Source organism: Thunnus albacares, chromosome 2 (assembly GCF_914725855.1).
Source record: "Thunnus albacares chromosome 2, fThuAlb1.1, whole genome shotgun sequence".
Taxonomy (NCBI): Eukaryota; Metazoa; Chordata; class Actinopteri; order Scombriformes; family Scombridae; genus Thunnus; species Thunnus albacares.
The window spans coordinates 33,158,509-33,181,209 of NC_058107.1; the positions used below are offsets into that span (position 1 = coordinate 33,158,509).

Below are 22,701 nucleotides of genomic sequence, written 5' to 3' on the forward strand. Positions count from 1 at the left end.
TCACTATTTAATACCCAAGGGTCAAGACATACACATAAATTAAACAAACAAAATCCATTTGTAAAAAGAATTTAGTTTTATTGGAACTGTTCTCAGTTATTCTCAAGGTAAGAACCCAAAAACACCTGATATTATAATAATTTGTATATATATTTCCCTCAGCGCTCCTTTAGTGTTTCTTATTTAGTTAATATTGGTGTTAGATTGTATTTCATTAACTGCAGTCTGCGATTTGAGCGACTCCTGTAACGACGGATGTCAATGAAGAAAGTGAAAAATCTTCCGTATAAACTTTTCTAGCCTTGTTTGTTTTTTCTCTTTGAATAGTCAGAGAAAACGAGAGTTGCTGTTAATGCATATTGAAATAACTTTGTAGCATTGAAGTGCAGACACTTCTCTGGTGAAATGAAGGATGTGTGCCCGGCAAACCTTGGAGTGGATGACCTTTCAATCTAACAGGTAGACTTAAAGTGCTGTCTGGTTTTCACTCAAACATGTGGGCAATTGTGCCCCTTTTAAGAAGTTAAAGTTAAAATGTAACCTTGTAAAAAATAAAAAAAAGCCACAGAGACCAACAGTACAACATGGAAAATAAGCTTTTATTCCTTTTTTTTAAAATTATTTTTACAAAATAAATTGATTCCAATCTATGTTCATTATCTGCAGTTCCTTTCTGTAAAGAGCAAATCTACATGGCCTGCAAACCCATGCTTTTAAGGTCTATTCAAAGCAAATGTTCCTTTTGAATGTCACACTCTCTGAAAAATCTCCGGTGTAATACGTTCAATAGTTAAGTCAACGGCACTGCAAATGAATATAAGGTTGAAATTTTTCACTAAATTTGCATTCACCCTTTTTCATTTGCAAGGGCTGGCTTAAACCTTCATAGATTAGTAGGTTGTAAAAGAATTTCAAGGCTCTGAAAACATATTCTTTCAACCATTTTCCGACAAAAACACACTATTCTCTGCCAAGGTTAGAAAAGTGTTGGTTTTTTCACATGAGAAATTTAAGGATTTGTGTCGTCTGTGAGCTTCTCACTGATTTGAAATGAGTGAAAAAAGGTGAAGTCACATACATCCGTCAGGATTCAGAAGTAGTTTTCGGGTTATTAGCATGTAGATGCTGCTGCTGTCAGTCCAATTTAATCAAACCACACCCAAACTGTCCTGATGAGCTGAGTTATTGAGTGTTAAATTTCTAATAAATGATAGCTAAGGATGTTTTTTTCAGAACTCTAACTTTTCTTGTTGCCTATTTAGTCCTACATATTTAATATTATAGGAAAATAGTTAAAGGATATGGCGATTTTTTAAATCTTTTTCTTATTGTTAACAAATCTCATGTGCAGAGCCAAACCAACAATGAACTGATCTACTTACAAGTATTGTGTGTGTATCCAAAATCTGATATATCTTATTCCTCTGTTGTTGTCACAAACAATTAAAAACACATCACTGAGCCACGCTGCTGCACTGGGTGACACGTTCCTTCACTGCAAAGAGTTTTGGGTACAGTAGTTTGTTTAGAAATGGCTCCAAAGACCAATAAGATTCTGTCATATAAGGCAGGAACACAGGTCCATTTACAGAGCTTTGCTAGCTTGTTTTGTTCCATATCACATCCTCTTTACTTTGTACTAAAGTTCTTTATAATGTGCTGTGTAGTACAAAGTCAAGAGGTTGTGAGCACAACAAACTAGTGAACTAACCAAGTGAACTAACGTGACTGAAACAGTGTATCAGTGTGTAGCTTTTGTATAACAACAAAGGACTACCGCACAGAGAAATACGATATATCAGACTTTGGACACACACACCACAATACTTGTAAGTAGATCAATTAACTGTTTGTTTGGCTCTGCACATGAAAAAAACATAGAAGTTGCCAACCATATAATATATATATACCTTCATACCTATAAGATTTGAGTCCAAGTTTTCAGTGGCTTTAAGAAAAGATCAATGTGCACCTGTGTTGTAGGTCTGCTGGTTGAATGTACAGAAATCTTCTCTTTCCCTTCTTCTAAGTAGGAGAAATGGCTCTTAAGATTAGACCGGGGGCCTCCTGGGGATTAAGCAGTGAAGCTCCACTCCTCCATATACACACTAAAAGAACTGAGCTAATTCTTGACTTCTTTTTGACCCGAAGGCATTCATCCTTTTAAAAGTTTTGTCACACCAGCTTTTCTTTGAGAAAGTAAACTCGGGCTAATATGTAATAATTTATCTTAGATGACATCAGTCCTACACATGGCGCAAAAGCCTTTTATGTATGAATGTCACACAAGCTAACTGTGTGTCATGCATGTTTGCGGAAAGAGTAAAGTTGATGTAACTGTAAGGTATTTGCCCCATAAAAAAGGCCTTTGATGTTTCGCATGTTCAAAACCAGACACATGCCTGCAGTTTGCTTTGGTTATATGAGTTAAAGACCAACATGCACTATATCTTTATCTGTGTTTTAACCTTATAAGATCACTGTTATCAAGCTGCTTCTAACACCATCCATCTCAGTTCAATTTGTGTCATTTTATCAGTATCATATCCGCATGTCTTTTCTTCAAAGGCTGGTCAGATGTATGGTTTTCACGTGTCCAGAGCATGCACACTATGATTTGTAAAGAATGCCATATCCTCAGACGTGTAATTTTAGTTTTCACCATCGACACCTGTTTGAATGTCTTTGAGTCAAAACCTACAAGATAATTTGAAGGTTTTGATATTCATGTTACATTTTTTTTTTTTTCCAACCAAAACCAACCAAAATGTTTTGAATGTGTCTGCCACTGCACACATTTTGAAAAGCAAACCGAGCGTGGATGGAAATTTTGTTAGACCGAGTGTGTTTCAAGGCCCACACATTTCCTTGAACAATTGAGTTGACCACAAATGAGTCAATGAACAAGGAGCTGCGAGTAAAGAAAAAACAACAGGCAAAAAAAAAAGCGTAGGAAGAACTTCTGAAAGAACAGTGTGAAAGTGGGTGAGACCACACCATTTGTCCCTGTTGTAATCTAATATATTTCTTAACACGCCTGTCATTTGTTTGTTTTAGCTAGTTTAACATCTATATTTTGTAGCATTGCTTTTACATACTATCACAGGTTTTTGTTTGTGTTTAGCGTTGTTGTGTTACATTTATTTACATCTGTATTTCACTTATTGTCTATCGATTTAAGTCCAGAGTTTCTTGAGTTATATATTATACCTACCCTGCTTTCCGAGAGACAAAGGGGGACTTCCTGCTTTTAATCTCTCACTGTCATCACCATTGATGTCATGTGTAGGACCAAGTATGGGTGGACTTATTTTTTTAGTTAAGTGTTTGGTTTAGTAATTTATTTGACTCTTACTTATCTTGGCTCATGCTGAGGACCATGCGGTGGATGATGTAGTTGTGTAAACAATGTTAACTGATATAAGTGGATTGTTGTTTACGTATTATAGGTGGGAGACTGAAACAACCCTCCAAGAAAGATGGTTCTGCGTAGATAGCATGGAGGGCCTATTTAAGGGGAGAGCAGGAATGAGAGGATGTCCGTGTAGATGTGTGCACATGAGCATGCCTAAGTTTGAGTTATCCTGAGTTAAGCCAATTAAGATAAGTTTGATTTGCCTGCGTTCATTTAATTCTTTTAATAGACTTGTTATGGTTACAGGGGTCAGAATAAATCACCATCCTAGTGACTCTGGTCAGCTTTTCTCACAAACAGGATCTTTTTCTTTGCTCTGTAACTGAAATGCTTCAGCCTGCAGTTGTGTTCCCGGATCTACCAGAACCAGAATGACTCAGAAGAGACACTGCCATCAGTCTTAATGACATTTGGGTTGAGGCCATCTGTATCGGAGAATAAGGCTGTATTCAGGCTGCCTCAGAAATGCAGCATCCTCATTCATTTCAATGAGACATAAAAGTTGAGCCTGTATTGTTAAATCAAATATGTATAAGCTAACCCTTCATATAGAATGCCTGATAGCGTGTACCATGCAGCGTTGATGATGATTTACCTCTCAAGCATCAAGACAACAAGTGATTGCTGCTGTAATAACTTCCAGAAGTCATTGTGAGTTTTTGTAGTGCAGTGTCTCGGCATCTGATAAATGTTACTTGTTATGCCAGTTACAATGTACCAACTCAACTGTATCAGTCTCAGTACTTGTCTAGTGCTAAATCGATTATCAATTAGTCAAAGGTAAAAATGTAATCAACAAATTATTTAATTGATGAATCATTTATAATTTACGATGCAAAAATCCCAAACATTCAATGGATTCAGCTTCTTCTCCAATGTGATGATTTGCTTTAATCTGTTGTTTTTTTTTCTCTGCATTCCTCAGTTTTGTATCGGTTTTAATTAAATGTCTTTGGGACATCTTGAATCAAACAAAACAACCAATTTGAAGACATCACCTTGGGAACTTTTGAAGTCTATTTTTCACTGCTTTTGAATTGTTTTTGACAACAACAAAAGACGGCTTAAGCGCCCGCTGGGCTTTGCTGCATTGAGCAATAGAGTTCAGAGCATCCCGTTTTCTGCACATGACATGAATATTTGAACTGAAAAAAATGAAAGTTATTGTATTTATATTGCATTTCTGTTACAAACAAGCAGTGGTGTCTTGTTGATTTTGTACTTCCTGCTTCCTTTAACTGAAAAACATCTCTTCTTCTTTGTCATTGTGTCACAGACCAGCTAACCAGCAGGCTGAAGGAATACGGCCTGGTCACTCCCTTCAGCACCGACTCTCATGGACATTACCTGTCACATCTGCTGTCTGCCACTCACAAGCAGCGTGTAAAGAGGGAGATTTTTTCTACCAGTGAATCTGAACAAAAACTTTTCTTCAACATCACCGCCTTCGGTAAAGAGTTCCACCTCCGCCTGCAGCCAAACAACAAGCTGGTGGCGCCGGGTGCTATGGTGGAGTGGCACGACGAGGTCCAAGGCTTTGGCAATGTCAGCGACAGCATGGGTGACGACACCGGTTTGGACGCCAACCAGACTGAACCAATCGGCATGACGGAGAGGATACTGCGCCGTGAGCTGTTAAAGACGGACTGCACCTTTATCGGTGACATCACGGACGTCCCTGGGGCCTCGGTTGCCATTAACAACTGTGACGGATTGGTAAGTCCTTCTCAGCCATAAAGCTCCTAACTTCCCCACCCCCTCAAACCCTATCTTTTCATTACAAAAGTGCCATGACCTTATCAACTGACACTAAGGGATTTTAGATGTCCATGACTCCTTGAGTTTAGCCTTTTTTTTACGTCAGCACTCAGCATTTTTACAGCACATTGTTCTTGGAGATATTCTTCAGGCTGACGGATGGTATAGCTTTTTGTACAGAAGTTTGTCACGGGTGAGTGGCCATCCATTGCACCCACAAACCAAATGGATTCTCCCCCAACCTCTTCCCAACATAAAACACGAGTCCCCTTTGTGCGCCACAAAAGTCTGCAGTCCTATTCTCCCCATCACCCATCCTCATAAAACACTTGAACAGTAATTGGGGAATGACCAGGGCCAAAATCTCCTCGAGTAGACTGACGAAACATCTCTGCATTCAAAGAAAGACTCAGTAAGCCGAATCCAAAGAACTTCAAATGAAGTTGTCTGCTGAGGTGCTGCAGACTTTTGAAAAGCAACACAAAGGATATACTGTAGCTCATGATTCCTGATAAGGAGTTCAGAATCAACATGCAAAGCCTGCTATATCTAATCTTTTCATTACTAAAAGCAATTCAACAGAAGAGATTAAACTAACAATGAATTTAAGTAGTTCACAAGTATCGTCTGCGTAGCTGCAGTCAGATATTGCTGAAGTACAGTTTGGTCCTGAAGAGGAAACAGGTGAAATTCTGGTAAACTGAGTTTGTTTCCTCCTGAACAGATTCAGGAAAGAGGACAGGAATCGGTAATTAAGGATAAGAGTCACCTCATGTCTTACTACTTACTTAGGTTTTAGTTTCTTAAGGGGATTTTTTTGATTAGAATAAGAAGATAACACCAGTCTTACCAGTCAGGTAAGAGTTTAAGATTGCAGTTTTGTAAAAGTATATATGCTTAAACAAGCAAAATCAAGTACAGTCATCCCAGCTGCATATCAAGAGGCACAGCAGTCCCTTCAGGACCACTTAAAAGTGTGACACATGGATATGATGATATTGAGCAAGAGAGCCTTGAGGACTTAAATCACTGTGAAACCTGAATGCAGAGCCTGACGATCTGCAAGACGTGCATGCGTGTCCTCAGGATTTGATTCTTGGAGGATGGCCAAAAGGTGTGATGCAGGGGTTCACTTTATTCTTTCCATATTACAACACTTGTAACAAGGCAGCACATGTAGAGAGAGACTCTTAACAGGCAGGTGTGAGAGATAGTGAGTGTGTGATGTTGACCTGTGTTTCCGGAAGGCGTGGGAGGAGATCAAAAGCGGGATGACTTCCCAGCCAAATTTAAACAGGTTGATTTGGTTTTACTTAAAACTCAAGTCAACCATCAGATGATGTCAGATGTAGAACAAACAGTGTTTCTTCCCAAACTCTTGCAGTGTGTGGACTGAAATTAAACAAATAGACCTCTTGACAATAGAGAACATCAACCTTTTAAATGCAATTTAGGGAAAACCAACCCTTGAATCTAATGTTCCTACAACTGCAGCACAGTCTCTTAAACATTGGTTTTGCTCTGGGTGATCATTTTATCATTCCAGGCAGATAGCAGAAGCACTACTGGAGTAATGTACAGAGTGCTACCGTTAGCTGTCTTTCTTTAATGGATCCAGATATGGTTATGGCTTATTAACAGAGGAATAATTTCCAAAATGACCTCCAGCACACTTATTAGAGTTTCTGAATTTAGCAATAGAGACCATAATGACTCGTTGAAGAAAAAGTATTGACTTTCTAGAGAGAAGTTGACGATTTTTGAATGGGAGTCCATTGGAGCATCTAGCGGCCGTCAGTGGCATTGCACTTGAAGTCACTTCCGTGTTGGCTTCAGCCTCAAGCTGTGGTAGTTGTTGTTTGATTAAAAGTCACACCTGCTGGAAAACACTAATGGATTTCTGTCAGTGTAGCACATTAAATACAATTAAAAGGTCTTATTTTTGGTACATACTGTTTCACGCCAAATAAGTACAAAATAATGTCAAAACAAACACCAAGGAGATTTTTTTCAAAAAGCACATTATAAGTGTCCATGGCTCTATTCTGAGGTTTTCCTGCTGTGGTTAAACAAAATTATGTGTCCTCTTTGTCACTCTGTTGTGCCACATAAATCATGTTTTATTAAAACCACTGACATACTGGTCAGACCAGTTTGCTTTATTCTTTTTTATGGGAGCAACTGTGGCGTCTCTATGTGTAATTCTAAATAATATAACCACTGACAATATTACCAAATCAGTGGTAATCAAATGTCCTCAGCCAAAATAACACCAGTCTGATGTTTTAGTCAGTCCTCTGCACTGCAGTATTCGGCCGTTTCCTTTGATTGGAGCAGGAGGAAGCAGTTCATCACTTGGGCAGATTCAGTCTTTTTTTTTCTGAAAGTCATTTATAGTTGAAGCTCGCAGGAGATTCAGGCCTGAGAGGGGGCCACACAGGATGTGAGAGTTTTGCTTTGTAAATACTGTTGTGGCAGGATGTCACTTTGAAGACGCTAAGAGCCATCAACGATAAGTCGCTTTGCCCGGCGGAAGACTGCAGCCGCTGTACAACACTGTACCACACCGTATAAATCACACCGTACTAGACAATACTGTCACTGGTTATTGATCACTAAAAATGATCCAAATCTGATTTGAAAAAAACAATAATAAAATTATTTTAAAAAATAACAGTTAAAAAAGTGCAGCTATTACTTGCTTTTTGACTTACTTAGAGGAACTTTGGCACACAATCAGAAGCTCATTTGTGTTTTCTCCCCATTTTTCTCTTTACTTTATATCTTTTTATACGTACCAAGCTGTCAACATCATGAAACAACTTTAAACTGTTGTGATTTGAATTCTTTAACAGCAGAAAATAACACATTTTGGATTTATCGGGATATAAAATCTGGGTAAAAATCAATTCAACCTGATCTGCTTTTAAAAAGTTATTTGGAGGTGAAAATGACTGAAAAACAAAAATACTATAGGCCTATTATACTCCACTCTGAAGTCAACATCACAAGAAGACTTCATTAACTTTAAACTTTGGTGATCAATGTTCTGTAATAGCAGGATACAGCATGCTGAGTCATAAAACTGAAACTGAAAACCAGTTTTAACTGACATGCCAGTCATATTTACTATACTATACTATACTATACTACACTCTGCACCTTTACTATTTGTTCTGCTAACTGGTTTAATGTAGATCATTTTTCTCTCCTCACATTGTTTGCAGCCTAAATGCAAAGCATGCAGGACTGCATAACTTGAGATCAAACACTCACCAAACCAGTGGTTGCTGATGAAAAAGCCTGTCGTTGAGGGCCAGTGGTCTTTGATCTCAAGTGGTAGCCCTAGCCCTCACTAGGTGTGTGTTTTACTGTTTGTTAATTATAGCCAGCCTGCTGTCTGGAAGTCTTTACTGCAGCAGGCAGGCAGGCAGGCAGGCAGGCAGGCAAGCTGCCTCACTTCTAAATGCTTATGAAGCAGATACTTCCTCTGCTTCAGCAGCAGCAGGAGCAGCAGCAGCAGTGTGTGGGGGGGTGAAGCGAGGGTGTCCTTCACTGGCTTTCATGTTGCATGCTTGTCAGAGAAACCGGGGAGAGGGGTTTCTTGATAAAGTGGGTGCAACATATTAGCGATGAGCCCTGTTTTCTGCCTCTCTCGGATTTATATGCAGAAGCCGAAACAAGTCTGTCAGGATCACGGAAGAGGTCACATTCACATATGGTGCTGAGTCGGATCTTCCCATTAGTCCATTTATTTCTCATGTTCACGCCAATAATGATAAGATTTACTGTGTGTTACAAACCTTGTTTGACCTCATTATCAGAGTTTTAAAGCCTGACTTCTCTAGCAGCTGTTTGTACAGTGAGAGACTTTGCAGCTTTCAGAGAGAGTCTTATTAATGTTTATTTAATTTCACAAATTGATATGTCCTATTAACCCTTTAACATCCACAATCCCTTTTGTGTGATCTGCCTACATTAAGACAAATCAGCCATCTTTTATCTTGAATGTGAGACATTTCAACATGAAGTTTTCAAGGACTAATTACACCGATAGACTGCTTTTAGAGTAGTGAAACCACATTTTTAAGGCTCTAGTCATATATTGTGCCATGCATTGTACATGGATTCCTTTTAGGATATGGCTTTTTCTTTTTTAAGTGACCACAATGTTTTTAAAGAGGACAGTCTAATATGTCATATATCATATCATATTCATGTAACGTTTTGTAGTAATAGCTATGGATCAGGTATCAGCTGTGACTGGTATCTGATCGGTAGCAACAGATACACTGAGTTCAGGTATCAGAATCAGTATCTGATAGAGAAGAAGTTTGATTGGTGCATCTTCTGCGTAGTTAAACAGTGAGTATTAATAGGATAGCATCAAGATAAGCAAAGCTTTTCCTAAAAGTGATGTCATTGCTCTGAAATGACTGATTAAAAGATTGTGTTACCAACTTTGTGGATGCTGCGATTACACATATAATTGAGATGCATGTTCTTCTTCATGGTTCGATATGAATGATCTCAGATATTTACATGGAAAGAAAGGATGCCGGTTGTTACTGCAGGTCTTTTGCAGTTTGGCTAAAATGAACACGACGGTGATTGTGCTCAGCAGCAGACTGTCTTGTTTGTGAAACCTCTCCTCCACTGAGAAACACTGCAGCCTTGTGTGGTGCAGAAACTGCAGCCGACTCTCTTAGATACTCCTCAGGTCAACGTGTGGCCCTTTTTGAGAATCAATTAGACATATCCTTAAACTTGAGCTTGTTCCAAACTTCTGTCACTCATGCATGTGGATACACACTGTTATATCCATTTGAAATCTTAGATTGTCTTTTTCAACTGTTTTTTGGATATATGGACTTCAAGAAGGCATTTGCTTCCGTTTATGGGATATACAGTAATAACAGTGTTTGATCCTTGAAACACACCTGGTCTGTATGGCTTTTTTTTTTTTTAGTTTTTTTGTGAAGGGATGGTAGTTTTACAAGTACAGGATGTCCATCGTAAACAGCCAGGAGGAGGAAAGCGGGCTTAGCAGAGGATTGTTGGTTATGTCAGTCTTATTTCTTTTCTTTTTTTTTTGGTCACGTGGACTCGGTTCCTAAGAAAAATGATGAGAGCAAACAAAGGAATGTAACTGACCTCGAGATGTCATAAGTGGGTGTATAGCGTATCGTTCCCGTACTCCTCCTCCCCTGACATGACTCTGAGTTCATGTTTGGTCTCTCCTCATGTGTACGCTCACAGGGTTCCCTTGTCACAGCGCTGATGGTTCACATACTGCAGATATTTTATTGTGGAGATGTTCCCCAGAAAAGGCAAAGAGAGGACGCTTCTCATGTCTGATGTATTTTTGGTTCTTAAGTACTCTGATCATTATCTCGGGCTCTGTCTTTTGTCCAGCTATGCAGAGCACGAAAGATGATTGGGCAGGATAAATTAATGACGTGTCTCTAAAACACACACACACACACACACACACATGCACAAACACACTCATGCACTTTCATAAATGACATGATGGTTAATGGAGCCCGAGGCCTCAAAAGCATTCAGACTTTCAATTTTCCCTTCAGCCTTCAGAGACATTCAACAGATGTTAAGCCACGAACAAGCTTGATTTTACTTTTCACACTGATGTGAGAGTAGTGTGCAGTGCTGAATTATATTATTTTGGATTACTCCTGTTGTATCCTCTAGGATGTAACCCGCGATCTCTTTCCAGGTCTTTGGGAGCGCTACTGCAAGAAAGTTGTATAAAGAAAGTTGTATAAATTGCCTCAAGTAGTGTCACTTGAGTCAGCTTCGTTCGGAGATGAAGAGTACAAGTTTGAAAATGAAAAAGATCTGGAGGTGTGGAGCTAGAAAGAGGTGACGTTAGCAGATCTCTGTAGGCTGCTCTCTGTTTGAGACTAGTAGCTTAACGAATACAGATACAAAGTAGTCGTCGGTCTCTGGTCTCTCATGAATCTGCAGTTCTATGTGTTGAGTAATTTACATACTCTGCTCCGACTCGACACTTGTTTTTAGCTGCTGTATTGATGAACCAACAACGTCAGAGATTTGACATTTGTTTCATGTCATTCTTTTAACGGTCGAGGCAATTTGTTAAATATACGTCGTAGAGAAACTGGAGATCGCGACCAAACACTCAGAGTAGTAAACAACTCTGTGCTTCCATTTCCACATTAATCAAAACAAGTGTGACTGGCTCTCACTGGTTGTTGCTCGCACTGCGTCAGAGGACAGGCGCCAGGTTTTGATGAGGAAGAAGAATGCATGAATAAAAAAAAGACCAGGTGTGTCCTTGGGTAGCATTTAAATCATCTGCTGCTCTGTTTCTATCTTTTGATAATGCTTATTTAGCTTTACTAATATAGTTAGGATAAGAAGGTGAAGGATGCAGTTTGCTTTATACTCATTATTCGGTGCAGACTGAGCCTCGATTGGTTGGTATCAACTGTATAAACCCTGACGCAAGTCCACGTTCTTGTGTTTTTTTTCTTTTTCTTATATCTAGATATTATTGTTCATATTATTAACACTAAGTTTATTCTTCAATACACCTATAATGCAATATACCTACGATTATGAAAAACATATTATTAACAATCTTCACCCAGTTACAGTACAGTCCAGGGCCGGACGATATGACCAAAATCTCATATCCCAATATAGGTCATTTTATATCCTGATAACGATACCTATCCTGATATAGCACATGTTAATTCAATGAATAAATAGTTGGTCCATGTCAACCTCCCCTCCCCAGCGATATCAATGATAGAGTATAATATGAAACAATAGACATTTTTACATATATATCGTCATATCGGACAGCCCTAGTACAATCTTGCTCCAGAGCAGCTGTCCCACACTTAACTCTTATAACAGTCAACATGTCAAGTCTCATGTTTTACCTGTTAGATCACATCTTAATGCCATCATCTGTAATGTACACGTATGGGACACGTTGTTTTATGCAAATACGCAAAACAGCCTAAAATGTTAAGATTTTTAACTTACTGTTATATACGATAAGGAAAGACAGCAAACGCCAAAGAACATTTGGCACTTTTGCTTGAAAAATGACCAAAAATGATTAATAGATTATCAAATCAAACACGCTACAGCTATGTAATGTAGGAAAATACACTGTAAATGTCGGACTTGTCTGTAGCAACAGATATAATAGGCTCAGGTTGGGACGACAGACAAAAAAAAATAGACAGTGACATCCTTTCTTATTATCATTGCATCGCTGACAGATTCTGATTTTAGCATTAAAACAGAAACAATTGATCAGCATTAATTACATCTATCAACCTTTTTGTACCAGCCTTTTATTTTAGCATGACAAACAAACTGTAAGCTGCCTGGAAAGGCCTTAAAGCAACCATGAAATACTGGTTTAGCCTCACTCATTTGTTTCCATGAAGCATGACAGCTGGAACAAAAACCTCCTCTTACCCTGTGTTGCATGAAGGAGAATGTACTTTTTTTCAGTGGGCCTTGGCAGACAGACTGACCGATCGACTGACAGATACAGACAGACAGAGGGGAGAGCTGACCTGAAAGCGGCACCGACTGCATTTCTGACTGTTGATGTTAACCTTTACCTTGCCAGCAGCTCTGTAAAACTTGGCCACCACTTAATGTGTGTCATGTTGCATAATCGGCTCTGCCAGCCAAAAGGGTGAGGCACTGCTGTGTCTGTGGTGTGAGACTCGCAAGTGTAAACACACTGCAAGCCTGATGGGTAATGCATCAGTTAGAGTATCCTTTCAGAGCATAAGCCTGCCCGTTGGAGGACATTTTAACTGAAACCTTTCTCCCGATCCTTCGCTGTCAGTCCGACCAGGCAGTTTTAACGCCTCCTTTCTCAAACTCTTCCGGCAAAACTCGCCTCGGAAGAAACGTTTACAACGCTGAGATTCATGAAGAGTGACAAAATGAGCAAATAAGATATGCTAATGTTTTGCTAAGAGCTACGTGTGTTCAGTGGCCTAAACTTTTGGCCTCGGAGACATAAAAGAGCATTCTGGACGGGCACAGCTCCTGACATATCTGGAGCTGCCGTAGAGGAAAAAAAAAAAAAAAAAAGCAAAGAAAATATCCTTTTTGATTAGAAAAAGAAAGTGAGCCAGTTCCTCTTTGCAGTGAACTGTAGTCGGGCACAAGAGTTTTATTCACTAATAGTTCTTAATGTTCCTTGTTGACTTAGCCAAGGCTTGTTGCAGAGTCTTGACCCCAGAGCTGTTTGGGTATATGGTTTGAGGTACAGGAGGGGAGGCACACCAAGATATGCAAAGCCAAGCTATTTCTTCCAAGTTTTCTCCTCTCGCAGTTGAGGGTTCAGTTCAGTGTGTACTGCAGGGGTGCTTTTTATTGATATTTATGTATTTAAACATTTTTAATCATGACCTATATAAACTTGAGAGGAGCCCACATTTTCTGTTGTTGTTACAGACAGACATTGAGAGCCATTCACCAGCAGTGAGGTTTTATTTTAGGTCAAGCGTGGACTCCTCATCGCCTCCTCAAAGACTGTCTGTAAATGTTTGCTCCGTTTGGCGGAGCAGCACAAAAAGAACCAGAGTTAATTCTCACTTCTTTAATTCTCACAAAATCCTCACAGATATGCTAGAAAACTGACTTGTATCGAGGATATAGATAAGAGGATTTACTATCATATTCATTTTCTTCGTAAATACACGTCTGGCATATATTTTAAAATCTCTGTTTATTATCATTAAGCATTCTCAAATATAGTCTCTACCTTTCCTGCAAGAGATGAGAGGTTTTCAGTGCCTCCCCCTCCCCCCTGCAAATCCTAAGAAATTACCTTGTGTATTTTTTCCCCTTAAAGTTCCTTTAAAGGCCGGGGATGAAAATGGCAGGTAATGATGACGAAGGTTTGCTCACATTTTTTGAAAGCAAACACACCTTTGAACAACACCAAGGGTGAAAGGTGGCAGTGTCCGGGGCTGAATCCACCTTTTTTTTTTTTTTTTTTCAACGTTGCAGTACCTCAACTTTTTTCTCTCTCTCTCCCTCTCCCTCTCTCTCTCTCTCTCTCTCTCTTTTTAAACGAAAGCACGTTCATACCGACCTCCTTAAGAAGTTTAGACTGAAAGAGACTGTTTTTGAAAAACTGGAGCCCTTCAGCTGAATCCCATATGTTTTCTTTGGCAGACAAGTGCTGTCTGCTTGGCCGGGGCTGATGTTGGGGATATTAAACTGATGGAACACAGGACTCTTGATCCCTTTTTTGAGGGTTGTATTTAGGTACCAACTGGCTGAGCCTCCGTCAGACACCTGCCATTGTCTTCTCTGATATTGGATAACACTGAATACTGGGTGGCAAAAAATGTGCCATCGTAAACCTTTCCTGCTGTAGCGCCAGACTCGAGATGGTAGAGTTGTTTTTTAAGGATTTCAAGTCTTGCGTAATGTTAAAGAGTGGCTTTGAAGTCAGTTGTTGCTTTATGTTTTTTACACCGCTTATGGGATGGTCGCCAAATAATCATCCACCAGGCATTTTATCTTTCAGACCTGCACTCGCAGAGACATAATTTCCAACTGGAGATGCATTTTCCTGAAGCCTTTTGTTTGTGAAAGAGATTTTTTTGGATGATAATTTTTAAGTAGTTTGGATGAGGGTGAAGCGATGCATGAATACAGTTCCTGCGGGTCCGCTCAGATAATCTCATGCATGCTTTCATCCACACATGAGTTCACCTTGAGTTAACCTCGCTGACATCGAGCAGATTCAATTAAAACAGGAAAAACAGACTTGTTTGAGGAAAGGTTGTCAAATCAACAGTATCAATACTGGTACCACATGTGTAAAACGATACAATCGACATTAATTATACGTTTGATTGTATCGAAAAGTCCTGAAGCTATTAAAAAAAAAAAGATCAGATCCACAATCAGATTTTCAACCTGAGGCTGCACAGATGAAACAGAGGACAAACAGCAAATCCTCATATATGATAACTAGAAAATATGAATAAAAATATATATGGAGCTAGCAAATATTTAGCATGTCTGTCTGTCCAGAGGATGAAGCCTGCTGACTTTGGTGACACCCTGATATTTCCTCTAGTGTCACCATGAGGACTATTTGAAGGATTTCCATGAAATGTGGTAAAGATATTCATGGTCCCCTCAGAATGAATTGTTAGCGCTTTCATGATCCCTTATACCTGCATTAACTGATTTCTTTGGCCACTTGGGGGCAGCTGAAACAAGTTGTGAACACATCATTGACGCATCATCACCTTTCAAGGTATATTTACATATCTACCAGCTACAGAGCAACATTATCATTCATTCGGAGTCGTGTTTTGTCCATCTGGTGAATGTAAGTCCATTATTTTCGCTCTCTATCAACTCCTGAAGGAAATATCTGGCTCTTTAGCTGCTAAATGCTCCACTATGTTCACTAGCTAGTTGCTAATTGTGTCTGTTTGGTGCTGAGCAGGTAGCGTACAGTGGCTTTTTATAGCTTTTACTCTATGTACAGTGTTTTGTCAATTGATTAATTGACTAATGGGTTCAGTGGTAATGAGGATGTTTACTTCTTTTGCTAGCTGCTGTGCTTCATTAGCTTGGACTTCTCTTCCTGATAAAGTCGTATTTTTTAACCACTGATTGATAAAAGAGAGTGAAAAAGCATAATAAATTTACACTTTTGGACAGTGATTTGTTACATTTGCAATAGATATTTTTTTTCTTTTCTATTCATATATCGAGCTGCTCTCTCTTGTGTAGTGTGTCTTCATCAATAATGTCCATTACAGGCCACTGTAGGCTGTGCAAGAGGTCAGATTATAAAAGGTCAGTCAGCAATTGACCAGCAATCTATCCAAGTACTGCCTATCAAGCACCTCACAGCCTGCTTAAAATGTTCCTACAGCCAGTCGATAAAAGGTGCTGAAGCCTTTCAGTGTAGTGAACTAACTGAGCTGTATGATTCATTAAGCAACAGCAGGCACACATCGGAAAAGAGAAAGCAGCGCTTAGTGAGCAGCTGCGCTGGGAAACTGCTCGACGGCCAACCAGCAGCAGCAGATGATGGTGTGTAAGGAAAACATGTAATAGTGAGTCAGTAAACTGCACACCAAATGTTTTTGCATCTGTTACGGGCAGAGTCGCGGCTTCAACTGAGGACACGGAGGTCATGTTGTTGTTTTTTTTTTTCTCTTCTTTTGGAGATAAATAAATAAAGATAAATATGTCTGAAAATGATCAAAAAAGTGTTTCATTATTCTAATCTTGACTTTAATTGAAATGATTTCCTGTTGTGGTTTCCAGCCACCTGACTCAACAGATCCACAGTCTGATCACTGGATTCAATGAGCCTCAGAGCCGCTCTAAGTGATGATATTTTTAAAGAGCTCGTCTGGGGATCATATGGTAGAAAACAAACTTTGGAATGGAAATATATGTTAATGGATCAATAAACTAAGAACAGACAGTTTAGAGGAAGTAAAGCTTTAAAAGCATGGAGTTCATACCAGCTATATGACAGCAGAGAATACACCATAAACAAGAAAACAAGTCTCAGCATGTTAGCCGTTGTATAATACCTCTTTGATTGTTAAAATACAACTTAAATCCTCGCCTGCACTTTATCCTCATACGCAAATTATGCATTAACAATACAGTTAGACTCTGTGTCTAAATTATACACAGCTTGAGTGGCTAAATGGTCTATTACTGTATGTGCTGCATTCAGAAGAGGACATGTTTTTCTGATACTAATAAGTAACCCCTCCATTCATTCAGTAGGTAAAAATAACAAATTACATCATCTTAACAATATCTAACAAGTAATCGTTACAGACGTTTTTTTATGGAGAAATACTGAGCATTTGGTGGTTACAGCTTCTTGAATGTGAGGAAACTTCGTGTAACTTGAATAGTAGTAAATAGTGTCTTTGGATTTTGTAGGATTGATCAAACAAAACAAGACATTTAAAGACGTCCCCATGGGCTTTATAACATTGTAATGGGCATTTTTCTGACATTTTATAGACAAAATGATTAGTCGATAATGAAAATAATTGTTAGTTGCATCCCTAGTTGGCTGGACCGGCCACAGACCGGCCCTACAACTGTAGCTGTGAGTGAGTGAGTGTTTGAGTGAGTGATGAAGTTATTGAGTGTTGGAGTTTCCCCATTGGCTGTTGCCGTTTCAAAATGAATCAGCATGAGATGATAGAGGCGGAGAACAGCAGCGTGACACAGAGTGACTGTGTTTCCTGCTCCGAGCTCTGACGCTCTCAGCTCCGGTTTTAAATGCACCGAAGTCGGATAAACTCCTGTTTAAAAAGACACGTACCAGTGTCTGTACCGTCTCCTCTTCTACCATCCAGTGTGATCAACTCTCTGGCTGGCGGCGCTGTGTCAGCAGCCAGCAGGAGAGACGCTCTACGGTGCGTTTGGATTTTATAGCTGCAAGCTTTTTATTTCTCTGATGTTTTCACATCAAAAATGATGAACAGCAGCATTAAAACACGAGTCTTGCAGGTAAAAGACTCACGTAGCTGTTGTATCAGTTTTAGTGTGGGTCGGCTACTCTGCAGGTGCGCTTGATTTGATTGTAACTGCGGTAACTGGGTGGAGATAAGCCTCCTTAATTTGCAAAATGCTGTCAAAACTTTCATTTACAGTTTCCGCCGCAGCCTCCATGATCATCAACCAGGAACAATTAAAGCACCCCAAATAACCATCACTCTGCCAAAACACTAAGTAATTAGAATAGTTATAAATAACTCAAGTGTAGCTTAACCATGTCATGTGATATGCTACTTCAGTACACTTTACCACCAAATATTACTGCAGGAATTCACATTATAGACACTACCACTGACTATCCCTATAACACACTGGCCACAGTTTCACACATTGACCATACACAGTCCAGCCATATACTAGGTTTTGACTTGTTTATTTATCTGTGTGCACAGTATATCAAACGAAATGCTAATTTGATAAATCTATTTGCTTGGTTTAGTAATCTGTTCACACAGATTTCCACATTAATTTTAATGATCATGTGAGCGATGTATATCTGCCCTCACAATGGATTAAAATGTCTTGACTCATACTATAGTCCTAAATGTTTTCCGTGATGGTTGGATTTGATGCTCACAACCTCCTCAGTACTTCTTAAATCCTTCCTCCGGCCCTGCTGGTGAAGAGGAGGTTCATCATATTTTAATCTGGATGGATTGTTTACTTGATTTGTCACTTCCTGCGAGCCACAGAGGCCTTCTCACAGTGAAGCCACAGCGCTTACCGCTGTCCTCAAACAGTCATGCTGTACAATTCTCTAATTGACAGAAATTACATTATGTTACACCAGGTAAAATAATCACCCAAGTATGTCCTTCAATTATTCATCAAGCATTTGCTCAGATGTTCCTCTGTTAGTGAGAGAAAGTCGCTATGCACTAAGACTCACTGATCCTGTTTTCTGTTTAATCTTTCTTATTTATTTTCTTTATTTCTGTAATTTTGAGGTAAAGATTTATTTGGACTATATTGATGCTACTCTTGACCTACAGTATGATTGAATAGCACTGATAATTTGAATATTATTGCTTTATGGTAACATTTCAAAGAGCATGCGCCTATAAATTGGACATGACATTTCTGACATGGCATTTCTAATTGATTACCAGTACTGTGGTAAATCCTGTCTTTAAAATCCTTCTGTGTTTTTGCATTTCAAGTGTAGTATCATCAATATTATATAGATAGGAAAAAAAGCAAAAAAAAAAATCACATAAAATTATCTTGACAAGTACTTGAAATGACCTCAAAATGAACTCGCCAGCAGCAGACAGTATGAGCTCACGTGCTTTTAGCTCATGTGTTGTGTATCCTCCTTAAAGGCCACAGCGGTCCAGAACAAACACTGTTGTTAACTACTAACTTTATCATGGTGGCAAGATCGCTGCGAGAGTCGGCTGTGATCCTCCTGCTAGAGATGATGATGTAACAAAATAAGGGCTGTAATGAAATTTTCTTCAAATATGTGCTCGGTATTATTCGTCTCCAAGGTCTCAATTTCTGTTTAGAGCAACAATGCGGTCAGTCTCGCTGTTCATCTGTTTCTCCAATGCGCTCTGCATATCACTCATCATACTGCTCAGCTGATTGTCGAAGTTGTCCCGCATATACAGCTGTGAAATGTCTTTGTTCTTCCCAGACATCTCCGATCCAGGTTCTTTCTTGTCTAATCTAGTATCTAATCTGTATCTTCCGTTCAGATATTTCAGGTAGGCAATGAGTGCTAGATAATCCCAGTAACGGGACAAATGACTCGTCCCTTCGTCCACTGTGGGTCCAATCAAAAATACCAAGGTGTGCTGGTGTGCTGGTGTGGAAACACACCAGGAGAGATGTATGTGCAAAGTTTCACATTCATCTGCTGAAAGTTTCTCTGCGCTTACTGAAAACTTAAGTTTAAAAGGGTCGGCCTACAAGCATTATTAGTGACATCACAACTATTTTAGAAGCCGATCCTGGTCCAGTATGTAACTCACACAAGTGTGATGTGGAAACTTGAAGCCTCCAGCGCATAAACACTGAGGACGGACTTTTCAGTGAAGGACGAGACATCTTGTGTCCAGCTGTTTAACTTTTGAAAATGAAAATATTCATAGATTCTGGATTTTTAATGAGGTAGAAGGAGTAGATTTAGATTTTAAGAATTTCTAACTTGGTAATTGAACTTTTTTGTGGAAAAAAAAACATATCAGACATAAATTATTAATCAAAGCAGTATATCGTTACATGTCTATATATGTAAAACATGTCTGAAGGGTATCTTTAACTTGTTTTCTCAACTGTAATTTTAATTTCTTGCATTTCAGCAAGAATAGTTTTCACTTTAGTTATTTTTTTCTGTTTGATGTGCTACCTTATTAAGTTTACTAGTTGCATTTGGTCTCAGCATTGTGTTTTAAGCCTAAACCTAAATATATTCACCCCATATTTGTTGCTCTAAAAGAATACAATTTATTAAAAATGTGGAGCAAAAATTCTGCGCGTATCTTAAACTAGCTTGCTAGCTGTTGAATAAATTGCCACTGACTGTATTTGGTGTAGACAGAAGATTAAATGGGTGTTCAGACAGAAAACAGTGCTGCTTTAAAAAAAAAAAAACACACACAAGAGGCAGCATGGGTGAGGGCGTGTTGCTTCAAGTACGAGAAGATGATGATGACCAGGAAGTTGGATTCATCATAAATCCATTTATCTGAAGCCTCATCAGACACCCAAACGCACAAGACAGGATTTCACCACTCTGGAAAGTTGTCACAACAGCAATCATGTACACTTGCACATATTTGATTAACCAACAAAGCGTTGCGCCTGCAAGTTGAGCCAGGTTAAGTTTGTTTACTGAACAACTCTGCGTTTTTTTTGCCTGAGCTCATTGAAATGAATGAGTGGGCTCCATTTCTTCACACAGTGCTAACGTGTGTATGAACACGTCCTTAAAATTAATGTGAGTAGTACAGGATGAGTCATTATAAGAGATTCATGCAACAACAACGCATGCTAACGCTCTCAAAGTAAACGTGCGCTTTTATCCGATGCCACCCTCAGGGCAAAATATACTTTCCCTCTACTAGTAGTAAGGATCTCTCTCTTGTGTAATGAGCATTACAGCCTCACTGGTCCACTTGACTGGCTTTTGACTTTTAGGCTTGTTAGGGTGTTTAACTGTAACTGTTGACAAAATGACCAGTATTGTTTTTCTTTATCTGAGACCAGTAATAAATCGATGTTTATTACTCAAAACATATTTCTGGGTGTAGTTACCCTTTAAGTCGTGTGTTGAAGGAGCATGAAAAGAGTCAGTAAATGTAAGGGAACGCAGGCAGACCGCTGCTTAATATCTATATAATATTGATATATGTGGAACACCCTACAGACTGAAACTGTATCACCTACCACACCTTCACACAAAGTCTCAAGGCCTGGCTTTTAAAAAGTCAGATATGTACATTTCTAATCAACATAGTACATTGCTCATTTTATTATTATTATTGTTATTACTGGATAACCTGCTGCTAACTTGTCCTTTGCCTGTTGCCTTGTGTAGCTTTGGTATGCATGGAGTATCTACTGATATTTTATTAACAATCTTATGTTCTTCTATAGATGCATCTTATAACTCTGTGTTGGCTTGTGTGTTAGGTGTATATCACCATTTTATTAACCCCTAACTGCATCTTTTAGCATTTTATCAAGATCAACATAATGTTTATTGTATTTTATTTATTTAGTCTACTGTTTATTGCTGCTTTGAATGTCTGCATGTACCAAAAGATGGTTGTGGTCAGTATTGCTCGGCTGTGTTTTGTTGCTTCATGTTGCTTGCACGGCTATATGTGCAGAAATGATGTCTGTTGTTGCTGTGTTATTGTACTGATGTTTTTCTGTTTCCTGTTGCTCTGCTTGGCTTGTGTTCTGTCTTTATAGTTCTTGTTTCGTTGCCATTGCTGTCTTTATGGCATCCTGTTGTAAATTTTTATCACTTTAAAGGTTTCAAAACATATCGCCAAATGACTGCAGTTGAAAATTATCCAGCTGGCTAACACTAGCACATTTACAGAAATGTTGATTAATGTGTATTGTCTTTATGAATAAATAAAATGAAATCTCTTTGATTAATTTAATCATATTGCTAATTTAACACATTTTTGATTAGATTTGACTTTAATCAGACATGGTAAGATGAAAACAAAGAAATTGAAACCTTAACTAACAACAAAATCATTTGTCACAATTTAATACCCTCAGTCTTGACATTGGTGTGGTCACCTTCACCCTGCAGATTCTTCTTTACCTCACCTGAATACCAGTTTCAGCTCATCTCGGCCTGGAAGATGAGATTTGAAATAAACTGAAATTTGTTTCTGAACTATTTCTTCCCCTGCGTGTTTGAGAGTTTTAATCAAAACAAAACGAGGAAGAACATGCCTTATTATGCATTTTCTCTGAAAAATAAATTTCAGGACAGCTGTATCCAATTGTTTACAGTATGTATCCATTCAGCCAAATTGGTAAAAGCTCAGCACTTCCTTTGGTTGACACAGATTAATGAAACGCCTCATTGAAACAGTGGAGGATTTTTTTTGCTTTGCTAACACACAGCGAGCACATTTCTGTTAGATATTCCAACTGAATAACACATTGGTGTCTTTTTTTTTATGGGTTTACATAAAGCAAAAGTCTGGAATTAATGAACTGTTCTCTATTCTATACTTGGACAAGCTTAGATAAAAAGGTTTAAAAACTATGGAAGCAAGCAGTATTGGCTGTATTGATCAGAGCTTGGCTGTGATGGCCCAGTTGTGTTTTTATCTCCAAGAGTTGAGTGAAAAACTTATTCAATGAAAGTGCTGACAACATTCAGCAAAGCCTCTAGTTGTTGAAAGATTCATCCAATCTCTGCATCATGCCATGAAGCAGCTTTGATCAAT

At 38.8% G+C, this 22,701-nt stretch overlaps 1 protein-coding gene across 1 annotated transcript in view; it reads left to right on the plus strand.

Moving 5' to 3' along the window:
• Positions 1 to 22,701, plus strand: part of adamts3 (ADAM metallopeptidase with thrombospondin type 1 motif, 3) — a 152,515-nt gene that overhangs the window by 5,516 nt on the left and 124,298 nt on the right. The window contains exon 3 of the mRNA XM_044331503.1: positions 4,692 to 5,131. Within this exon, the coding sequence (XP_044187438.1) occupies positions 4,692 to 5,131 (440 nt within the window). The remainder of the gene's footprint in view (positions 1 to 4,691; positions 5,132 to 22,701) is intronic.